The 21,621-nt window shown below is 38.7% G+C and overlaps 2 protein-coding genes across 6 annotated transcripts in view; one reads left to right on the top strand and one right to left on the bottom strand.

Annotated features, from left to right (window-relative positions):
• HSPA4 (heat shock protein family A (Hsp70) member 4) overlaps nt 1-775 on the bottom strand; it is a 72,638-nt gene extending 71,863 nt beyond the window's left edge. The window contains exon 1 of the mRNA XM_072840999.1: nt 612-775. Coding sequence (XP_072697100.1) covers nt 612-760 — 149 coding nt within the window. The 5' untranslated portion in view covers nt 761-775. The remainder of the gene's footprint in view (nt 1-611) is intronic.
• ZCCHC10 (zinc finger CCHC-type containing 10) lies at nt 668-21,287 on the top strand. 5 transcript variants are annotated; one of them, XM_072841003.1, is made up of 6 exons: nt 729-783; nt 2,386-2,494; nt 3,742-4,922; nt 16,099-16,263; nt 18,694-18,768; nt 19,414-21,287. In XM_072841003.1, the coding sequence occupies exons 3-6, from the start codon at nt 4,729-4,731 to the stop codon at nt 19,679-19,681; spliced, it is 702 nt and encodes a 233-aa protein (XP_072697104.1). In that variant the 5' UTR covers nt 729-783; nt 2,386-2,494; nt 3,742-4,728; the 3' UTR covers nt 19,682-21,287. The 5 variants fall into 5 exon arrangements, with proteins under 5 accessions (XP_072697107.1, XP_072697106.1, XP_072697104.1 ...); XM_072841002.1 differs by lacking the exon at nt 729-783 and adding an exon at nt 1,432-2,161; XM_072841006.1 differs by lacking the exons at nt 2,386-2,494; nt 3,742-4,922 and having other exon boundaries at nt 668-783; nt 18,727-18,768.
• Nucleotides 21,288-21,621: the final 334 nt, after the last annotated feature.

The raw sequence follows: 21,621 nt of genomic DNA, 5'->3' as shown, positions 1-21,621 counted from the left end.
AAAAAAATTAATTAAAAAAAATATTCTCTGAAGAGCCAAAAAAAAAAATTTTAGGTGCTCCGTAAATAATACCTGAAAAAAAATGAGTGGACGCCCAGAAACATACATACATATATAGCTCAAAAGGTCACGTAATTTTCAAAGAATGTGGATTTAAGGGGAAAAAATTCCATGATCTGGCACTAAAGGATAAAATACCCTAAAGTAATTAATATTTGTAGGATCTTTTTCCAGTAAACAAAGCAGCTTTAGTTACACAGTCTCACTTGGTTCTTTTAACATCTCTATGAAATACATAAATATAGAAATAATTAACATTTATTTGAACTATATGGTTTACTATATAGTTTTCCCATTTATGGTCCCAATCTTGCCCAATTCATGCCTTTTTATTTTGTTTTCCAGATTAGTTCTGAACAGCTACATATATATATATTATATATATATATATTTCCCTCATACGAAAATCTTTCTCCCTGCCTTTCCACGCAATGTACCTGCACTGATCCTTCAAAAGCCAGCTCATGGGAGACAACCGGCCTCTTTCTTCTTTTCTAAACTACAGACCCACACAGGGGACGAGACACACCACCTACCCATCCGTAGCTTACCCCAAAGGCTGCCCCAGAAGACCTCCAGGCCTCACTGGCTCCGCCCACGCAGGCGGACGCCGGGGTCGAAGTCCCCGCCCCTTCCGAGGAGTTTCCCAAAACCCCGCGCGGCAGTGCTCAGCCGCGCTAAGATGGCGACTCCCATGCATCGGCTCATAGCTCGGAGACAAGCGTAAGTGAGGCCCCGAGTAGGGCCGCGGGGCGGGCTGGGGGCGGGGAGAAGCGCGTCAGCCGGCGGGTGAGCAGGGGCCGGGATGCGGGGCTGGTATCGGATCTTCCGTGTGGACGGGCGGAGGGTGGTCGTGCCTCTCACTTGTTGCTGCTCCACAGGGGCTCGGCCCGGGTGATAAGTTTGGTGTCCAAGGGCTAGTGATTGCGTGGAAGATGACTGCGTAAGGTCCACGGGGCGGGACCCAGGTTGCGGGGTGGGTGAGTGTGTGTTGGGGGGAGGGTCTGAAGAGAGCCCAGCGTTTGCTTTCCGCGCTGGAGACGCCCAGGAGTTGGGCACTAAGTGGCGTATGCCCCTTGGCCCCCCAGCCGCCCACCCTGTGCGTGGCGGGAGGAAGCCTAAAGGGACCCCTTCCGCTCTCACCGACGTAAACCTTAGCTTGCTCTGCAGCTTCCAGCCCAGCTGGCTTTTCCTACCCCCCTTCCTATCGCCTTCCCTAGAAGCAGCCTGACCACAATGCCGGTTTTCCGCCCGAGTTATTTTCTCGCTTTCTGCCATTTATTCTCTTCAATAAATAACTGATTCATCATCTGTTTCTCGCTGTCAGATTTTGGGTGTGAAGAAAAAGAGGTGTTCAAGATAGGAATCTCTGCTTTCAGGAAAGTTACATTCCATTCGTTAAGAGTCGATAAACTGAACATTTTAAGTAAATACAGTTGGTGTTAAGAGCTTTGAAGGAAATAAGAGGTGATGGAAAGAAAGGCCCAGGTTACATTGGTAGGACTGGAAAGACATCCCTGAAGAGGTGGCGTTTAAACAGATTGAAAGTGTGAGAAAAGAGCCAGACGTGAGAACATTTGGGGGAAAAGCATTAGACGGTACCATAATTCCTTTGAGACAGGAAAGAACTTTAGTTTTGGGTGTTTTTGTTTGTTTGTTTGTTTGTTTGTTTTTAAGATGTATTTATTTATTTATTTATCTATGATAGACACAGAGAGAGAAAGAGAGAGGCAGAGACACTGGCAGAGGGAGAGGCAGGCTCCATGCACGGGGAGCCCGACACGGGATTCGATTCCGGGTCTCCAGGATCAGGCCCTGGACCAACGGCAGGCGCCAAACCGCCGAGCCACCCCAGGAAGTGGCGGGGAGGGGGAGGGGGAGTAGTTTCTTAAACTGGCTATACAGCCAGTTTGGAGCTAAACATGAGGCTGGATCCCTGACCCTGAGATGATGACCTAAGTGGAAATCAAGAGTTCACTGCATAACTGACTGAGCCATCCAGGCTCCCCAAGAACGTTAGTTTATAAGAACTGAAAGCTGGCGATAATAGCTGGTGACCAAGAGACTGTGGCACAAGAAGTGCCATGGACACATAATGCAGGTATTGTCCAAAATGCCCCTGTACTGTAAAGCGTTTTTTCTTCTACCCCCCTGCACACCTTAACAATCTGCCATTTTTTCATTCTCTTAGCATTTCATGCTGTTACCATTTGCAAGTCCATAACATATCACTCATAGTCTGCTTGCATATATATGTGTGTGTTTCTTTTTACATTTCTGTTTTTTATTTTTTATTGTTTTTTTTCCTTCTCTTCTCTCCATCAGATTCTACCTTTCACACCTAATGAAGAGTTCTTTGAGCATCAAGATGAAGACCTAGGGAGTCAGAGTAGTATGCCTGGTGGAGAAGGCTTTGAAGTCAGACAATTCTAAGGTTATGAATAGAGTGAATTTAACAATAGGTGTGCTACATTGGGTTTCCAGGGTCTCTAACACTCAGATTTGTTCTTTTGAGTGTTAGTTCCACACTTGGATAGGTTCATTCCGTTGGTCTCAAGATGGCTCACTATCTTTGGTCCTTTATATCCTCTCAACTTCAACTTGATAGCATATCATTTGTCTAGATTGAATCATGTCTATGGGATTGTGATGCTCTGATTTGCAGATCTCATTCTTTTACCAGCACAATTGGATGGATCTCTATAAACCAATGATAAGCTAGATAGGTAGTTAAAATAGATAATAATTTTAAATTATTTTAAATTTTAAAATAGATAATAATTTGCCACTAGGGTGACAAAACCAAGCAATGTCCACTTAAATATGAAGTGAAAGACTTTTAGCATCTAAAGAGTATTTCTATTATTTCAGAAGTAATAGAAAGTTGAACAAATACTGTTTTTCTATGGAATGCCTGTATTTTGTACATGAGCTACACAGAAAAATAAAAGACAAATCTTACCTCTAGGAGCTTCTTGTCTTGTTGGCAAGAAAACAAATGGTGTATAATAAAAGTAGTCATGGTATACAGAGTAAATCCTCAGGGAGTTGGAGAAGGAGACTTTTAGCATTTAGGGGAATCTGGTAGAGTTTGGGGAATATTTTGGGGGGAGAAACAAGAGGAACCATTACTTATCATTTTGTGTTCATCAGAAAGTTTTAATGTTATTTATAAAAAGCACATATTCCATAATAACAAGTTTTAGACTTTTTTTTTTTTAAATTGGTTATAAGAAGTTGAGAAAGTACTGTTGTTCTTTTTTTAAGACTCTGGACTAGTAGAGGGGAGGGAGGAAATAAAAGAGAAAAAAAAAGAGAGAGAGAGACAGCCTAAATTTGAACTTCTTATTCAGCAGATCTTTCAGGGAGTTAACTTTAAATCAATTGAAATGAAATTACTTTCAGTTTGTTAATTGTAATTACATCTGCTTATATGTAAGTAAATTGTAGAATCTTGGCACTATCTGGGGTCATTTCTTCTGCTAAACCTTCCACTGGATTCCAGTACTGTCTTCATCATCCAGGGGAATTATCTAACTTTAGCTTGAGGACCTTCAGGAAGGACATACTTACCTCCTAAAGTAGCCCGTTAGCTTTTTCAAATCTGTCAAAAAGTTTATGTGGAACTGAAGGGAAAATAATATTTATGAAGCTAAACCCCGCTCCTTTCTAATTTCCTAGGTTTGGACCTAAACTGTGGTTTCAGTTAATTAAAAACCCTAGGTGTTGGATGCGTGGGTGGTTCAGTCAGGTAAGCATCTGCTTTCAGCTCAGGTCATAATCGCAGAGTCCTGGGATCGAGCCCCATGTCCGGCTCCCTGCTCAGTGGAGAGTCTGCTTCTCCCTCACCATCTTCCCCTCTTCCACATTATGTGCTCGCTCTCTTGCGCTCTCTCTCTCTCTCTCTCTCTCAAATAAATAAAATCTTTAAAAAAAAAAAAAAAACCTAAGTGTTAATCAAGGTGTGATCAATTGCCATCAAGTCAGGCTTCCTCTGTCTTGTATTGATTTTCAGGACTTAAGTGTTAGACTTACTTTTACCCTTGTTAAATTTCATCTTGTTAGATTTGACACTGAGTTTTACTCTGTCAAGACCTTTTTTTTTTTTTTTTTTTAAGATTTTATTTATTTATTCATGAGAGACACAGAGAGCGAGAGAGGCCGAGACACAGGCAGAGGGAGAAGAAGGCCCCATGGAGGGACCCTGACATGGGACTTGATCTGGGGTCTCCAGGATCACGCCCTGGGCTGAAGGCAGTGATCCACCTGATCCAGCTGAGCCACCCAGGCTGCCCTCAAGACCTTTTTGGATCTTCATTTGGTCATCTTTTGTATTAGCCCTTTCTCTTAGCTTTGTGTCGGCTACAGGTTGGATAAATAGGCACATCTGTGCCCTCCCAAGTCATTTCTAAAATGTTGAACAAGTCCAAACTGAAGACCAAGGCCTCAAGCCATCACTGGATACCTCTCTATACATTTACTTCAACCTATTAAACAGTAGTCTGTTGTCCATGATGATCAACTGATCTACCTAGTTATTCTGTTTTGTTCACAAGGATGTTGTAAGAGACTTTCCAAGATGCCTTATTGAAATTCAAATACCCAAAAGCCAATAAGGGTATTAGGTATAATGATTTGATAGTTGGTGATCAGGGCTTTTCTTTCTGAATGGATTTAATAAATCTAGCCAGAATTTTGCCTGGAATGGATGTCAAGTTCAGTGTTCTACTTTGTGGAATCTACCTTTCTCCCCACTTTGAAAATCAAAACTGCATTTGCCTACTTCCAGTCTTTCACTTCTGTTTGCCAGGATCTCTCAGATTACCAGCAGCAGTACAGTCATCTCACCTGGAAAATCTCTGGTATGTTTAGGGAGCAGTTACTTGGGCTGTGTGACTTAAACATATTCAGAATGGATAGAAGGGCTCTGTTACCCACCCCTCACTATCTTGGGGTTCAGTTCTACTCTTCTAATCATGCATATAATTGTGTTTGAGTGAAGACGGAAGCAAAATTAAAATAATCCTACTTTTACTCGTAGCCTACAACATCACATTGGTGGTGTGTTCACCTAGCACCCTGAATAATGAGCTATCCGTTTTTTGGTTCTTTAAAAATAGCTTTAGGGGCAGCCCCGGTGGCGCAGCGTTTGGCGCCGCCTGCAGCACAGGGCGTGATCCTGGAGACCCTGGATCGAGTCCCACATCAGGCTCTCTGTATGATGCCTGCTTCTCCCTCTGCCTGTGTCTCTGCCTCTCTCTCTGTGTCTCTATGAATAAATAAATAAAATCTTTAAAAAATAAAAAAATAAAAAATAAAAATAGCTTTAAATATAGCTAAAACACAAAATAATTTGTGTTCTTGATATTTTTCTCAAGCTTCAGCTTATTTTGGTAAGGCATTTATTTATATTAGGTTTAGATGTTTCTGTTACAGGCCTTTGTTGTTGTTTTTTTTTTTAAGATTTTATTTATTTATTTATTTATTTATTTATTTATTTATTTATTTATTTATTTATGAGAGACAGATAGGGAGAGGCAGAGACACAGGCAGAGGGAGAAGCAGGCTCCATGCAGGGAGCCTGACGTGGGACTTGAGCCCAGGTCTCCAGGATCACACTCTCAGCTGAAGGCGGTGCGAAACCGCTGAGCCCCCAGGGCTGCCCTGTTATAGGCCTTTGGCACTCTACTGTATTCTTTAGTTATATGTTCCTTTGAAAAATATCTTTTATGATTTGTTTTACGATTTCACATGCAATCCATGTTCATTATAGGAAAGTTGAAAATACAGATAATGAGAAAATATGCTATAATCATACCTCAAAGATAATCATTTTTACATTTTAATGTATAACCTTTCAGGTCATTTTTAACTTTTTTTTAAAAAATATTTTATTTATTTATTCATGAGAGACACAGAGAGAGAGGCAGAAACACAGGTAGAGAAGCAGGCTCCATACAGGGAGCCCAATGTGGGACTCGATCCTGGGACCCCGGGATCATGCCCTGGGCCGAAGGCAAACGCTCAACTGCTAAACCACCCAGGCATCCCCATTTTTAACATTTTAAATGGCCTCATAGTGTTCTTTATGGATAAACAATAACTTTTGGCCATTTCCTTTGCTCTTGCATAATTATTAGGTTTACTCTTTTTTTCTTTTCTTTCTTTCTTGAGTATAGTTGACACACAATGTTATGTTACAGTTATACACTACTGATTCCACAAGTTTATACATTATGCTATGCTCCGTGCAAGTGTAGCTACCATCAGGTTTACTCTTATAAACCACATTGTATCTCCTATAATAAATATACAACTCAATTTTTGCATACATCCATTATTCTCGGTTAACTGATATAGACATTTTTAAATCCAGTTTACTGATGTTTAATTTACATTTAACAAAATTCATTTTTTTATTGAAAGAGATCATGTGTGAGCAAGTGAGGGAGGGGAGGGGCATGGGGGTGCAGAGGGAGAGAGAATCTTAAGCAAGCTCCATGCCAGAACCCAGTGTAGGGCTCAGTCTCATGACCCTGAGTCCATGACCTGAGCTAAATCAAGAAACAAATGCTTAACCAACTGAGCCACTCTCTTTTTATTTTTATTTTTAGATTTTTTTATTTTTAAGTAATCTTTCCACCCATTGTGGGGCTTGAATTTATAATCCCAAGATCAAGAGTTGCATATTCTACCAACAGCCAAGGGCTCCAAAATTTATCCTTTTTAATGTACAGTTCTATGAATTCTGACAGATACCGATAGTCAGATAATCATTACCAAAATTAAGATATAGAACAATTTTATCATGAAAAATTTCTTCATGAGCCTTTGTAAGTAAACCCTTTACCCCACCCTCAGCCTCTGGAAACCACTGATTTTTTTCTGTCCCTATAATTTTACCTTTTCTAGAATGTTGTGTGAATAGAATCTATAAACCTTTTGAGTCCAGTGTCTTTCACTTGGTTAATTAATTCATTTGAGATCCACTGAAGTTCTTGCATGTATTAATAGTGCATTCTTCTTTTTTAAATTGTTTCTAATAGTATCCCATTGTATACATATACCAGTTTGTCCATTTGCCAGTTGAAGGATATTTTTATTGTTTCCAGTTTGAGGTTATTTTGAATAAAACTGCTATCATGTATATTTTTCTTGTTGTTTTTGAGAGAGTTTGTGCCAGAGTGTGGGGAGGGGAGGGACAGAGGGAGAGGGAGAAACAATCTTAAGTAGACTCCACGCCCACCTTGAGCCCTATGCAGGGCTTGACCTCACAACCCTGGAATCATGACCTGAGCCAAAATCAAGAGTCAGGCAGTTAACCAGCTGAGCCATCCAGGGCCCCCCATATAGTCTTTTGTGTAAACTTAAGTTTTTCTTTTTCTTAAGTAAATAATCTAAGAGTGGATTGCTTGACCATATAGTAACTTTATTAGAAACCTTATTGGAAACTGGCAGACTTTTTCAGTTTGTCTTTTTGCACATCACAATCTGATTATTCCAGTACCAGTAGTTGAAAAGACATTTTTCTCTACCAAATTTTTCTTGCATCTTTTTTTTTTTTTTTAAGATTTTATTTATTTATTCATGAGAGACAGAGAGACAGAGGCAGAGACATAGGCAGAGGGAGAAGCAGGCTCCCTGCAGGGAGCTAGATGTGGGACTCAATCCCAGGACCCCGGGATCACAACCCGAGCCGAAGGCAGATGCTCAATGCTGAGCCACCCAGATGCCCCTTTTTTGCACCTTTGTCATAAAACAGCTTCTGAAAAAAGGGTACCTTAACAGTCTTAAGTTTTCTGATCCCATGAGTATGTGTGTGTGTGTATTCATTTTTTATGAATACTTTAACTCACTGATGTTTTATAATTCAGTGTAGAGGTGTTGAACAACTTTCATCAGGGTTATCTGTATTGTAGTGGTGTTTTTTAAAATTTCAGTTGTTTTATTTCAGTTGTTTGTTGCTGGTATGTAGAAATACAATTGACTTTTGTATATTGACCTTGTATCCTGTGACTTTACTAAGTAGTTCTGTTTTAGATTCCTAGGAATTTTCCAGGTGGATAATCATCATTTATACTATCTTTTTTGATGTACATTTTTAAGATTTTTCTTCTAGTTACTAAATGGCCCTTCAGAAAGTTGGTGCAACTTATATTCTTACCAGCAGTTAAGAATATATATCTTATCATATGCAGAGTGCCATTCTTTACCTCTGCCATCAATAGGTTATCAATGTAGCAGGCATGTCCTACTATTTTAGGTATTAAAGGTCATTTCACATAAAAAGCCTATACCACTAGAACACTTCCTTAGGGCTTAGCTTAGAATATAGAAATAGAATATTGTAGGGACTCCTGGGTGGCTCAAGAAGTTAAGCGTCTGGCTTCAGCTCAGGTCATGATCCCAGGGTCCTGGGATCAGGCCCCACATCAGACTCTCTGCTCAGTGGGAAGCCTGCCTTTACCTCTCCGTGGCGCTCCCCCTATTTATGCTGTCTCTCTCTCTCTCTCTCTCTCTCTCTCTCTCTGTCAAATAAATAAATAAAATCTTAGGGGCGCCTGGGTGGCTCAGTGTTTGAGCATCTGCCTTTGACTCAGGGCGTGATCCCGGAATCCCGGGATTGAGTCCCATGTCAGGCTCCTTGCAAGGAGCCTGCTTCTCCTTCTGCCTACGTATCTGCCTCTCTCTGTCTGTGTGTCTCTAATGAATAAAAACATAAAATCTCTTAAAATAAATAAAATCTTAAATAAAAAAAAGAATTGTAATATTGTGAATCGGGTATCCATATGGTTAGAAAAAATGCTAATCTTATTTATTTTGAAATTATAGTTCTGCCTCATTCAGCACTCTGAAAGATTGGTATTTTTAGGGGTGATTAATTAATGGTTAAAATAGGGACACCTGAGTGGCTCAGCGGTTGAGCATCTACCTGCCTTTGGCCCAGGGTGTGATCCTGGAGTCCCAAGATTGAGTCCCACATCAGGCTCCCTGCATGGAGCCTGCTTCTCCCTCTGCCTGTGTCTCTGCCTCTGTCTCTCCATGTCTTTCATGAATAAATAAATAAATTCTTTCAAAAAGAATTAATATTTAAAATATGTCAATCGTAGATAGGCTTTAGATATTTGTGAATATTCTATTTATAACAACAGAAAACTCCACAATGCTGGTGGATAATATTTTTAATAGGTGGCATCTTAAGTTGTAAGTTTCTTAATATTGGGGCACCTGGGGGGCTCAGCCAGTTGAGCCTCTGACTCTTGTTTTCAGCTGAGGTTATAATCTCATGGGGTTGTGGAATCAAGCTCCACATTGGGCTTTGTGCTCAGTGGGGAGTCTGCTTGAAGATTCTCTCCCTCTGCCCCCTCTCCACTTGCTCCATGCATGCTCTCTTTTTTTCTTCCTCTCAGATAATAAATAAATCTTTAAAAAAATAATAAAATTGATTAAAAAAATAAGTTTCTTAATACTGGGAAAACAGCCTATGATTGGAGAAGACTTTATTTCCTTGATTCTAAGAGGCTTCCCCACACTACCAATTGTATTTTCTTTGTTAGGAAATATTGTGAAAGGCTTTGAAATGGATTTCAAAACAAAGATTACTAGGTGTCTTGTCTAATCCACTCTTCCTGGCTATGTGACTCTATAAGGGCCTATGCATCATTGTCTTTGAGCAATTTTATAACTCTAAGTTTGTAGGAAACTGGTAGAACATATTTTTACCCATAAAAATGTACAGTTGATTCTTGCAATGTAGCTATTAACTAGTTTTTAACTATCTGTAAATTCAAATATTTCAGCATTCCTGATTGCATATATATGTGTATTGTTTGAATTCTCTTTTGAACCAGTTGCACCATCTTACTGATTCCTTTATTAATTAATGATTAAATAAAACCTTTAACATATGTTTGTTTTATATATATTTGTATGAGAGTCATGATTTTGCACTTTTTACAAGTTATCTTTGTTTCTGAATTTACTATTTCTGCAGTGCATCTTATTTTTTTTTAATGAATTTATTTTTTATTAGTGTTCAATTTGCCAACATATAGAATATCACCCAGGGCTCATCCCGTCAAGTGCCCACCTCAGTACCCGTCACCCAGTCACCCCCCCCCCCACCTCCCCTTCTACCACCCCTAGTTCGTTTCCCAGAGTTAGGAGTCTTTCATGTTCTGTCTCCTTTTCTGATATTTCCCACTCATTTTTTCTCCTTTCCCCTTCATTCCCTTTCACTATTTTTATATTCCCCAAATGAATGAGACCATATGTTGTTTGTCCTTCTCCGATTGACTTATTTCACTCAGCATAATACCCTCCAGTTCCATCCACATTGAAGCAAATGGTGGGTATTTCTCGTTTCTAATGGCTGAGTAATATTCCATTGTATACATAAACCACATCTTCTTTATCCATTCATCTTACAATGGACACTGAGGCTCCTTCCACAGTTTGGCTATTGTGGACATTTCTGCAGTGCATCTTATAATTCTGTATATGTTAAATGTGTTAGTGGTAGCTTTTGCCTCAAAAGCTAATATTAAGGCCATAGAGTGTTTTATTATTGTTGCTCTTAAAAATTCACTATGACATTAGATACTCAGATAAGGCCTGAGGGGCACCTAAGTGGTTCCAGAGTCCTGGGGTCAAGCCCCACATCAGGCTCCCTGCTCAATGGGGAGCCTGCTTCTCCCTGTGCCCCTCACCCCACTTGTGCTTTCTCTCACTCTCTTTCCATCTCTCAAATAAATAAAATCTTAAAAAAAAAAGATAAGATCTGAAATTACAGTCATGGGTTTGGCAGTTGCTTGGTAACATTTAAGAACTATTACTAAACAAAAACCTGAGTCTTTATTATCTTTTTTTTTTAATTTTTTTTAAAATTTATTTATGATAGTCACACAGAGAGAGAGATCGAGGCAGAGACATAGGCAGAGGGAGAAGCAGGCTCCGTGCACCGGGAGCCCGACGTGGGATTCGATCCCGGGTCTCCAGGATCACGCCCTGGGCCAAAGGCAGGTGCTAAACTGCTGCGCCACCCAGGGATCCCTATTATCTTTTAATATTACATCTACTGACATAGTTTTTCTTCACTTGTAACCTTATTTCTTCAGATTAGAATCAATTTAAATTTTGGACACATGCTAAAACTAAATTATTGTCAAGATTACAGAACCTGGCCCACAATGCAGGAATTAATTAATGAAAAAGCCCATAATAAGCAATATATGTTCTCTTAAACACTTGACTATTTCAGCAATCATTCATTTTACAAATATCTACTGAACACCAATTATGTGTTCTCCAGGGATAAAAGAGGTGACTGCTATCAGTCAAAATTAAGAACCCAGCAACTTATCATGCAACCATGGTATGAGAAAATTTAAAGTTCCTTGTATTATTATTCCACACAATTGATTAGCCTAATATGTAGATTGACAATAATAACTGCCAATTAATTGTGTATTACGTACGCCAGATGCCTTACTGCTTGCTATATAAACATCCCAGTCTATAGAGTGAGGATAATGCTTTCAAACTCACTGAGTTGTTATGGAGATTGGATGTGATTATGCATAGCTGATACTTAGTTAAATTCCTGGCACCCAGTAAGTATAAGCCATGATTATACTTTGATGATTTTGCATGATTCTCACAATAACCTAGTAATGTAGGTATTGCTACATTTCTTTTCTTTTTTTTTTAAATTTTATTTATTTATTCATGAGAGACATAGAGAAAGAGAGAGAGGCACAGACACAGGCAGAGGGAAAAGCAGGCTCCATGCAGGGAGCCTGACGTGGGACTTGATCCCGGGTCTCCAGGATCACGCCCTGGGCTGAAGGCGGCGCTAAACCACTGAGCCACCCGGGCTGCCCTATTACTACTTTCTTAGAAGAGGAGGAAACTAATGTTCCAAAATCACTTTGCCAAAGAGCCTACAGCTATGTGGTGAAAGAGCCAAGATTTTTAAAAATCTTTATTGTGAAATACAACACATATACAAAAAAGTTCAAACAACATAATTATGACACTTAACACATTATTATAAAGGGATAATTCCATGTGACTACCACCCAGATCGAGTAATAAAATTGCCAATATGCCAGAAAGCCTTTAAGGCCTTTGCCAGTCATGACTTCCTACCTCCTTCCCAAAGGAAACCAGTGACCCAACATTTATGGTAGTTTTTCCCTTGCTTTTCTTTGTGCTTTTACCATCTTACTATGCACAGGAGTTTAATTTTTCCTGTCTTTGAACTTTATACAGAATCAGACAATTTGGATTCTTTTGAATAATCTGGCTTCTTAGATCTAAGATCTATACAAGTTAAACTATAAAATTTGTTCATTTTTAATACTGTATTTCACTGTAGTCTATGCCATAAATTATCTACTCTACTTCAATGTTACTTCCAATTTTTTAAAATTATTTTTATTTATTTTAAAGATTTCTATTTATTTATTCATGAGAGACACAGAGAGACAGAGACAGAGACACAGGCAGAGGGAGAAGTAGGCTCCACGCAGGGAGCTGGACGCGGGACTCAATCCTGGGTCTCCAGGATCATGACCTGGGCTGAAGGCGGCGCTAAACCGCTGAGCCAGCTGGGCTGCCCTGTTACTTCCAGTTTTGAGGATTATGCTGTTACGAATATTCTTACAGTTTTTCCTCTTCCCTTCTTGAACAAGTTATGCCTAAAGCTATTAAGTAGTGTGGAACAGGGTAGGCTTTCATGCAGAGGGTTGACTTGGCATTGGAGTACTGGGACTGAAGTGGGGATAAGGAAGGGATCTATAATGTCAGCAGGATTGGAGGGCAAGATCCCAGGTAGGGTATGAGATCCCAAGCGAGGTGAGGAAGGTGTCCACACAGGAGCAATTTAGCATAAGTTGTCACCCTAATGGAAAGAACATCTACATAAGGGAGGGGAGGTGTAATTTGGTGTGAAGTGTCAGCCTAAGTGGAAAGAAAAATGTGACTCTAAATGTTATTAGGGCTCCATCAGTCTGATTTCAGGCTGGTACAGGGAAAGTAGATAAGCCTGAAATATTTTGTTGTACCAGAAAACAAAAAAGTGCCTCCCAAATGAAGCCGTGTCAAAAGAATACAGAATCCAACTTAAAAGGATTCCTTTCCACTGACCACATCTAGGACAATCTGAGTATCAAGATAAATTGTGGTAATGGATCGTAAGTCATTGAATAAAATTTACTGAATAAAATAGAAAAATATGAGTTCAAACTGATAAATGAATAAATGAACTAAAAATTTAATGGGCAGGATATTTATGTACTTTATACCAACCCACAAAACAGTTATTAGTTGTTATATTAGTTTTCACTTACAGTTGTATGACAAATCCAGAACTTAGTGGCTTCTGACAAAATATATTTTCTCAGTTTCTCTGGGTTAGGAATCCAGGAATGACTTAGCTGAGGGTTCTAACTCATGTTCTCCCTTGTCCTGGTCAGGATGTTGCAAGGGACTGCAGTCATCCAAAGGCTTCACCAGGACTGCAAGACCTTTTTCCAGGATAGCTCATTCATGGGACTATTGGCAGGAGACCTCAGTTTCTCACTGTGTGGGCTGTTCAAGTGTCTGCATGACATGGCAGTTAGATAACTTAATCTTCAAAGTCACACTCCATTACTCTGCTTTATTCTGTTAGAAGCAAGACACTAAGTCTAAGCCCCATTCAAGATAAGAGGAATTAGGGCTCTACCTCTTGAAGTAAGGAGTATCAAAGAATTTGTGAACATTAATTTAAAACCACCACAATTGGGCAGCCCCGGTGGCACAGCGATTTAGAGCCGCCTGCAGCCCGGGGTGTGATCCTGGAGACCCGGGATCGAGTCCCACGTCGAGCTCCCTGCATGGAGCCTGCTTCTCCCTCTGCCTGTGACTCTGCCTTTCTCTCTCTCTCTCTGAATAAATAAATAAAATTAAAAAAAAAAGAAATGTAGTAATACCTCTCCTTAATCAGGAGATCAAAGTGCAATAATAAGACAAATTGTAGTTTTTGTCACCTGGTAGGAATACAGTGAGGACAGCACACTTCTGTTATATTTCTGTCAAAGATGCATGGCCAGAATCTAATCATGTAGAGATATCAGATATGGTAGTTGACCTTCAAAATGACCCCCAATGATCCCTGCCTTCTGGTATTCACACTCTTGTGTAGTTTCCTCCCACATTATACTAGGGTTGGTCTGTGTGACGATTAGAATACTGCAAAAGTGATGGTATGTCATTTCTAAACTTAGGTTATAAAAGACTGACTTCATTCTTAAGTTGTCTTGGTCACTCCCTCTGGAGAAAGCCATGTTATGAACAGCCCTATAAAGAGGACAACAGGCAGGGAACTGAAGCTTCCTACTGAGAGCTCTATAAGTGAGCTTAAAAGCAACTTGAAGCATGTTCTACAAATAAGCTGGCCAAGGGATGACTGGTTGGCTCAGGGTGTGATCTCGGGGTCTTGAGATCAAGTCCCACATCGGGCTCCCTGCAAGGAGCCTGCTTCTCCCTCTGCCTGTGTCTCTGTCTCTCTGTGTTTGTCTCTCATGAATGAATAAATAAAATCTTAAAAAAAAAAAAAAAAAAAAGAATTGGGCAGCCCGGGTGGCTCAGCGGTTTAATCTTTGGCCCAGGGTGCAATCCTGGGGACCCGGGATCAAGTCCCACATCGGGCTCCCTGCATGGAGCCTGTTTCTCCCTCTGCCTGTGTCTCTGCCTCTCTCTCTCTCTCTGGGTATCTCATGAATAAATAAAATCTTAAAAAAAAAAAAAGAATTGTGAGTTGATAAGTCATCAGGTTGGCAACTTACAAATGGTTCAGGAAAAATAGTTCTTTGAATGATACTTACAAATTTTCTGTAAGGTTATGATTCTTTAAAAAATTTTAAGAGCTACATAAAAGAAACCAATATTCTTAAACATGTTATCTGGTATAGCTGTGCATTAATTCCGTGCTTTTGTTTTTGTTTTGAGAGTGCTTACACGATGGGGGGTGGCTGAGAAGGGGCAGAGGAAGAGGGAGAGAGAGAATCTTAAGCAGGCTCCACACCCAGTATGGAGCTTGCCCCAAGGGTCCATCTCACAACCCTGAGATCCTGACCTAAGCCACCCAAGTGGTACTGCAGTGATTTCTATTATTATATAAATAAATACTTATAAGTAGAATTGCTGAATCATGGAGTGTGCATCTCTTCAACTATAGTAAATTTTTTTCAAAATGGTTGTACTAGTTTGCATTCATCCTCACAATGTGTGGGTGTATGTCCCTCTTGCTATGTATTCTTGCTAACATTTGCTATCATCAGTTTTTAATTTTAGTCTTTCTGGTACCTGTTGGGTAGTTTCTTCAGGGTGTTTTGTTTTTCAGGTATTTATTTGTTTGAGAGAGAAAGCTCACATGCAAGAGAGGGACAGGCAGAGGGAGAGGGGAAAGAGTATCAAGCAGACTCCACACTGAGCTTGGAGCCTGACTTAGGGCTCAATCTCACAACCCTGAGATCACGATCTGAATGGAAACCAAGAGCTGGACTGTATTCCATATACAATTGGTTTATTCTTAGGGTATAACTCTTCAGAGGCCTAATTCTGGATAGTTTGTCTTCCTAGCTTTTTGTAAGTGAGGTTTATCCTGTTAAGTTGGGCAAACATTCCCAGCACAAAAATTCACTTAAATACAGAGATGGCTACTTGTTCTTTGCCCCATTGTTAGTTCTTTGATGCCTCAAGCAGATTATTAAAAATGTTTTGACATTCTTTTCTATTTCTGAGCTATCTAGTCTGCCATTACTAGATTGGAATTAAGGAATGAAGATTTGAACTCAGTTCTGTCTAACTTTGAAGGTCCATGTACTTATTATACTGCCTTGTGACTAAATCTAACACAATAAACAATTTAAAGTATAAAAATATTTTTACTTTTGACCTAAAAATGTTCATATTTTTATATTTTCAAGGTAGAAAATGTCAAGTCAAAATTTTAAGGCCTGTGTTCTTTTTTTTTTTTTTTTTCCTCTGTAGTGAAGCAAATAAACAACATGTAAGATGTCAGAAATGCTTGGAATTTGGACATTGGACTTATGAATGCACCGGAAAAAGAAAATACTTGCATAGGCCTTCAAGAACAGCAGAACTAAAGAAAGCTTTAAAAGAAAAAGAAAACAGATTATTATTATTGCAACAAAGGTAAGTTGGCCTGTGGTTTCCAAAGGAGTATTATTTATTGATAGAGTTTATTCATCAACTAAATGGCTCATGGTGGTTATCCAGATTTAGATTATACTGTTAGCTAATGTCTAATGAGTGCTTACTAATGTGCCAGGCTGTGTATTAAGCTCTTATAAGTGTTAACTTGTTTAAGCATCACCTCTGTACCATTAAAGTATGTGCCATTCTCCCCATTTTACATGTGGAGAACCTGGGGCCTAGAGAAGTTGAGTTACTTGTCAGTGTCACACAGCCAGTAAGTGGGAAAATTAAGTGTTGAACCAGCCAGTCCATGCTCTTTATCACTTTGCTTTGTTGACTCAGCTGCCAGTGAAATGGCAGCAAGAATCCTACAAGGTAGATGATATGAGCTGTTAGCCGTAAAGATAAAATGGCCAGTTATTTTACCAGCAAAATGGTTTATTTGGGAATAGCAGAGGAATTGCAATCCAAGACAAGCAAACTGTGGCAAGCTATAGGCAAGTCCAGAGAAAAGACAGGGGCTTGGTTTTGTTGAGGAAAAGAGGAAATTGGGAAAGGTGAGTGAGAGTTCAAGCTTCTCGTTGGATGACTGTGACAGTTTCTCATGGGCTGTTTTTATTTGCGAGGCAAGAAGAAAATTTTCCTTCCTCCTGCTGGAATAGTAAATTAAGCTTCTTCCTCCTGAGGAGCAAGGTACTGGTCTCTGTGTGGGGGTCTGCACTTGTGGATGGAAGGTAGTGTGTGAGTGCTCCCCCTTCAGGGCTTCCCAAGTCCATTTTAGATACCATTCCCTTTATCTTCACAGAGCTGATCTGGAAAGATATCCAAGATACTTAAGACTATAAACAAAGGTAGAGAACAGAATATATATATATGTGTATGTGTGTAATATTTCTATTATTTATGTTAAAAAAGAAAAAAGGAATAATAGAATTTTTTTTGGAAACAGAAATGATGTGTAATAGTGGCTCCTTTCTAGGAGAACTGGGTAGGAGAGAAACTGGAAATGTGTTATTTACTCTTTTGTGTCCTTTGAATGAAGCTTTGAATAAAGCTCTTAAAATTGCTATGAATTAAGTAAGTAAACATGTTTTAGAAACTGAAATAGGAAGGTGTCAGGTGTACACAGTGCTGTAGATTACAAGCAGCATCTTCATGAGTACTGTAGTATAGTACTACATTTATATATATATAAAATAGTGTCTGAAACAGGTAGACTTGTCAGGCAGTGATCTCCCAGTTAGTGGACATGATGGTTCTTCAGAGCTTGTGCAGAAATAGACAGGTAATCAATTTTTTGGGTCATCAACATTCATATATAATTTTTCCAAAAATAAATTTATGTTAGTACTTTCCTGCTCATCCTCCTTTTCTACTTCCCTTTTCTTCATGTATAAAAATTTAGACATTTTTGAAATACTGGTGTTTGTACTAAGAAAGTAGATAGCTCTAATTATTGGGAATAAATTCTTTTGTAATTTTTTTCCCAGCAAAATTGAAGAAAGACCTAATTGAGCTACCAATTTAAAAGTATTTTTTAGGGGTGACTGGGTGGCTCAGTCAATTAAGCATCCAGCTCTTGATTTTGGCTCAGGTCATGATCTCAAGATCATGAGATCAAGCCCTGCATTGGGCTCCATAAAAGGTATAGGGCCTGCTTAAGATTCTCTCTCTCCCTCTCCCTCTCACCCTCCCCCCCAATAATAAATAATAAATAAAAGTATTTTTTTAAGATATTATTTATTTACTTTATCATGAGAGACCCAGAAAGAAAAGCAGAGACATAGGCAGATGGAGAAGCAGGCTCCATGCAGGGAACCTGATGTGGGAGTCGATCCCGGGACTCCAGGATCATGCCCTGGGCCCGAAGGTAGGCGCTAAACCTCTGAGCCACCCAGGGATCCCCAATAAAACTATTTTTTAATGATTCATCTTTGTGACTTGTGGACCACATCATCGGAGATATTCAAACAGTGACATCACTACAACAATACTCTATTTCCATCTATCTATTTAGGGTAAGAAGGTTTCTTAGGGTTAAATCTATAAATGTTAAATACAGGAATTGAATTAATGCTGAACATTGTCACAATCTAGCAGTAAGATCCAGAGATACATGAGCTAGAAAAACAATCGATGCATTTCAAATAAATTTACTTTGATGTGTGATAATTATTAAAATGTGTAATGTATTCCTATATTATTTTAATCAATTACATAGTAATATTAGTAATGGCAACTCAATTCAGAATTTTATTTTTTAGAAAGGGAGTAAGAGAGGGGCAGAGGGAGAGGGAGAGGCAGGTTATAACAAGAATTACTGGGCTCCGTACATGCCACAAAAGACAGAGTGTTTCTCCAGTGAAAGACAGTTTGGGGGATAGCTGAAGGGTTTATATGAACTGTGTATAATCACTTTATTAACAGGAGCTTCCCCCTCTCTCCCTTCATGTTTATCAGCATCGGAGAAACTAATGTAGAAAGGAAGACCAAGAAAAAAAGGTATGTGTGGCTTTAGGAGTATTATGTGGATAATAAATAATACTAGTGAGAGGAATGGGAAGAATGCTTTAAAAATAATTGTGATAAAGTTTGGATCTGAAGTCTCTTGTTTGTCATTCCTGATTAAGTATCATCCTTATTTCATGATCTGTTCCTCTCTTTACCCAACTGGACCTTTCTGCCTTCACTTTTTTTTCTCCAGCTTTCCAGAGGCTTTCTCCCTGGAAATAGTAAATAATTTCTCTTAAAAATCTCCTATATTAGAATAGGAAATATTATTAGACTGGTAAGAAATTGTTGACCAGCTATATCTGATTCAAAGTAAAGATGTTGAAACACCATGCTACCTGAGGTTTAAGAAAGCCCAGTTGTTCCACTGCAACTTTATTCTAACATTATTCTTCCTGGATCATAGTACAGTAGGAGTACTTATCTTGAATTCTGTCCAAGATAGTTAAAGTGCCAAAGTAAAGGACATTGTGGTTGCCACGGGATTTCTACAGTTATGCAATCCCCAGCGCTTCGGGTCTAGTGATTCCATGCTAGCAGAGCTTCAGTGTATGTAATCGCTTCCCCATGAAATTGCTCTCCAACAATCTGTTAGGTGTCAGCTTCCTGTGCGTGTAACTCCTCACTGTCTACTAGGTCTAAGAGTGTAACCAGTTCCAGCAGCAGTAGCAGCGACAGTTCAGCCAGTGATTCTTCATCAGAGAGTGAAGAAACGTCTACCTCATCCTCCTCAGAGGACAGCGACACTGATGAAAGCTCCTCCAGTTCCTCATCTTCATCCTCCTCCACAAGCTCTTCCTCGTCCTCTGATTCAGACTCAGATTCCAGCTCTTCCAGTAGCAGCAGCACCAGCACAGAGAGCAGCTCTGAGGATGAACCACCAAAGAAGAAGAAAAAGAAATAGAACGCCATCTCTCTTGTACTGCTGGACTCAAAAAATTAATGTGACTTTCGAAAGGGGTATTTAGACTACATTAAGGCCATATAGGGTAACCAGTCAAAATTACTGGAGTTCAAAAATTTCTAAATGTTTTACATCAGAAGAGCATAAAGAGTATTAATGGATTATATATAAGACTTTTTTTATTTTAAGAGTAAATCTTGTTTTTCTTTTTTATTTTTAATATATATCTCTAAAACTTAATCAAAGCTGAATCCAGTAAATCTGTTTTGGGGATGAGACTTATCTTTTCTCCCTGTGAGATAATTGCCATCCTTTGTTATATGTTAGTGCTATGTACCAGACATATTTTCAGGATAATGCATCAGAATATCTGGCAGTGAATTTCTTTTTTTTTTTTTTTTTTGGCAGTGAATTTCTAATGCTTTTGGCTGTGTGTTATTATATAAGATTTAATACATTGTTACTATAAAATTAGAAGTGTTCCTCTTAAAAATTGTGCCCTATTTTTATGTTTATGTTCAGAAAGTTATTCTGACTTCTTGTCCTAAATGAAAAGCTCAAGGAACCTGTTATTATATTTATACCTTTTGGATGGTACAAATGTCAAGTTATTGTGTTATATCATCCATTTTCTTCTGGCTCTTAGAGTTACTCTTTTTTTTTTTTTTTTTTTTTTTTTAAGTTCGTGCTGGGCTCGAACTCACAACCCTGTGATCAAGACTTGAGCTGAGATCAAGAGTCAAATGCTTAACTGAATGAGCCACCCAGGTATCCTGTAAAGTTACTCTTTTTCTGAGGAAAATCAATCAGAAGAACCTAAAAAGGAACCAAAATTCTGAAACTACTTAGGAGTCTAATCTTGGTGCCTTTTGATAAATTCTGTGTATTAGAAAAGAGTCATTTAAAAGCCTAACTTAAGGAAAAGTGATACAAGTATCTTTGTGTTGTTATGCTATAAAAGGTAGGAGAGGAAAAAATAGGTACAAAGGTAATTTTAACAGAGAATTAGGGCAATGTTGGTTGCCTTTTATTAAGTTTTTCTAAGCTTTCATAAGGATTGCCTTTTACCATTTTTGCAATTGTGGTATAAGTTTATATGGCAGCTGGTCATATATGACATTCTACTGCATAAATATGAATGACTTGGACTAATCTGGTGTGTTTACATAGCATATACACAGTTGAAGTGTAGCATGAAAGATTAAAAAGAAATATTGCACAATGTTTCTTAAAATACTCTGCTGTGGTGAAATTATTTTGTTTCGCATGACATCATTCTGTGATGTCTTTTAAGCTCTTTGGAAAGAGTTATCATTTGTAGAAAAATCTTGATTCGGGCTAAATATGGGTTTTTAAAACTATGAATGTTGTCTTTTTTATATTTTTATGAGAAAGTAGTAGAAAATTGCTTTTGAAAAAAATGGGCTTCTATTTAAATGTTAAAATATGTGTAACAAATGTTGTAAGTTTAAGAAGCCTGTAATTCCTTGTATGTTTTATAGAACCCTCTGCTTTCAGTGATTGTAAATAAACTCTCAAAACATCATTTCAAAGTCTCCATACAGAAGACATCAACTGACATAGATTTAATAAATAATTAAACATATTTTACAATGTTGGTCATCTCTCCGTAAGGGCATTTTTAGCAGTTAAAGAACATAGAAGAGAAAAGTGTACAGAGGTTGCAACACTTGCAATTGAATAAAACTCCTCATTAGTGCTTATAAGCTTAAGCATCTATTATCTCTTTGCTGTTTTAATACGAGCTCTTATTCATTTTGAGGGTAAGGACATTTAAGTAAATTCTAATTATTTTTACTATTTAACTATTACAACTTGTCTCTGGAGAAGGGCAAGAGGTAGGAATTCTCTTCTTTTCTAGTCACACAGTTCAGTCATAAGAGAATCAGTGGCAAAGTAGAGCTAATTCCAAAGAGTTT

The sequence above is a fragment of the Canis lupus genome, chromosome 10 (genome assembly GCF_048164855.1).
Source record: "Canis lupus baileyi chromosome 10, mCanLup2.hap1, whole genome shotgun sequence".
NCBI classification, from domain to species: domain Eukaryota; kingdom Metazoa; phylum Chordata; class Mammalia; order Carnivora; family Canidae; genus Canis; species Canis lupus.
This window is presented reverse-complemented; position numbering and strand designations above follow the sequence as displayed.

What these genes read in the sequence shown, in the direction of transcription:
- ZCCHC10 (XM_072841003.1), top strand. Translation starts at nt 4,729, where the DNA reads ATGGATTTAATAAATCTAGCCAGAATTTTGCCTGGAATGGATGTCAAG. An exon ending in TTATTATTATTGCAACAAAG is followed by an intron (nt 16,264 to 18,693) that starts GTAAGTTGGCCT and finishes CTTTATTAACAG; the next exon opens with GAGCTTCCCCCTCTCTCCCT. An exon ending in AGGAAGACCAAGAAAAAAAG is followed by an intron (nt 18,769 to 19,413) that starts GTATGTGTGGCT and finishes ACTGTCTACTAG; the next exon opens with GTCTAAGAGTGTAACCAGTT.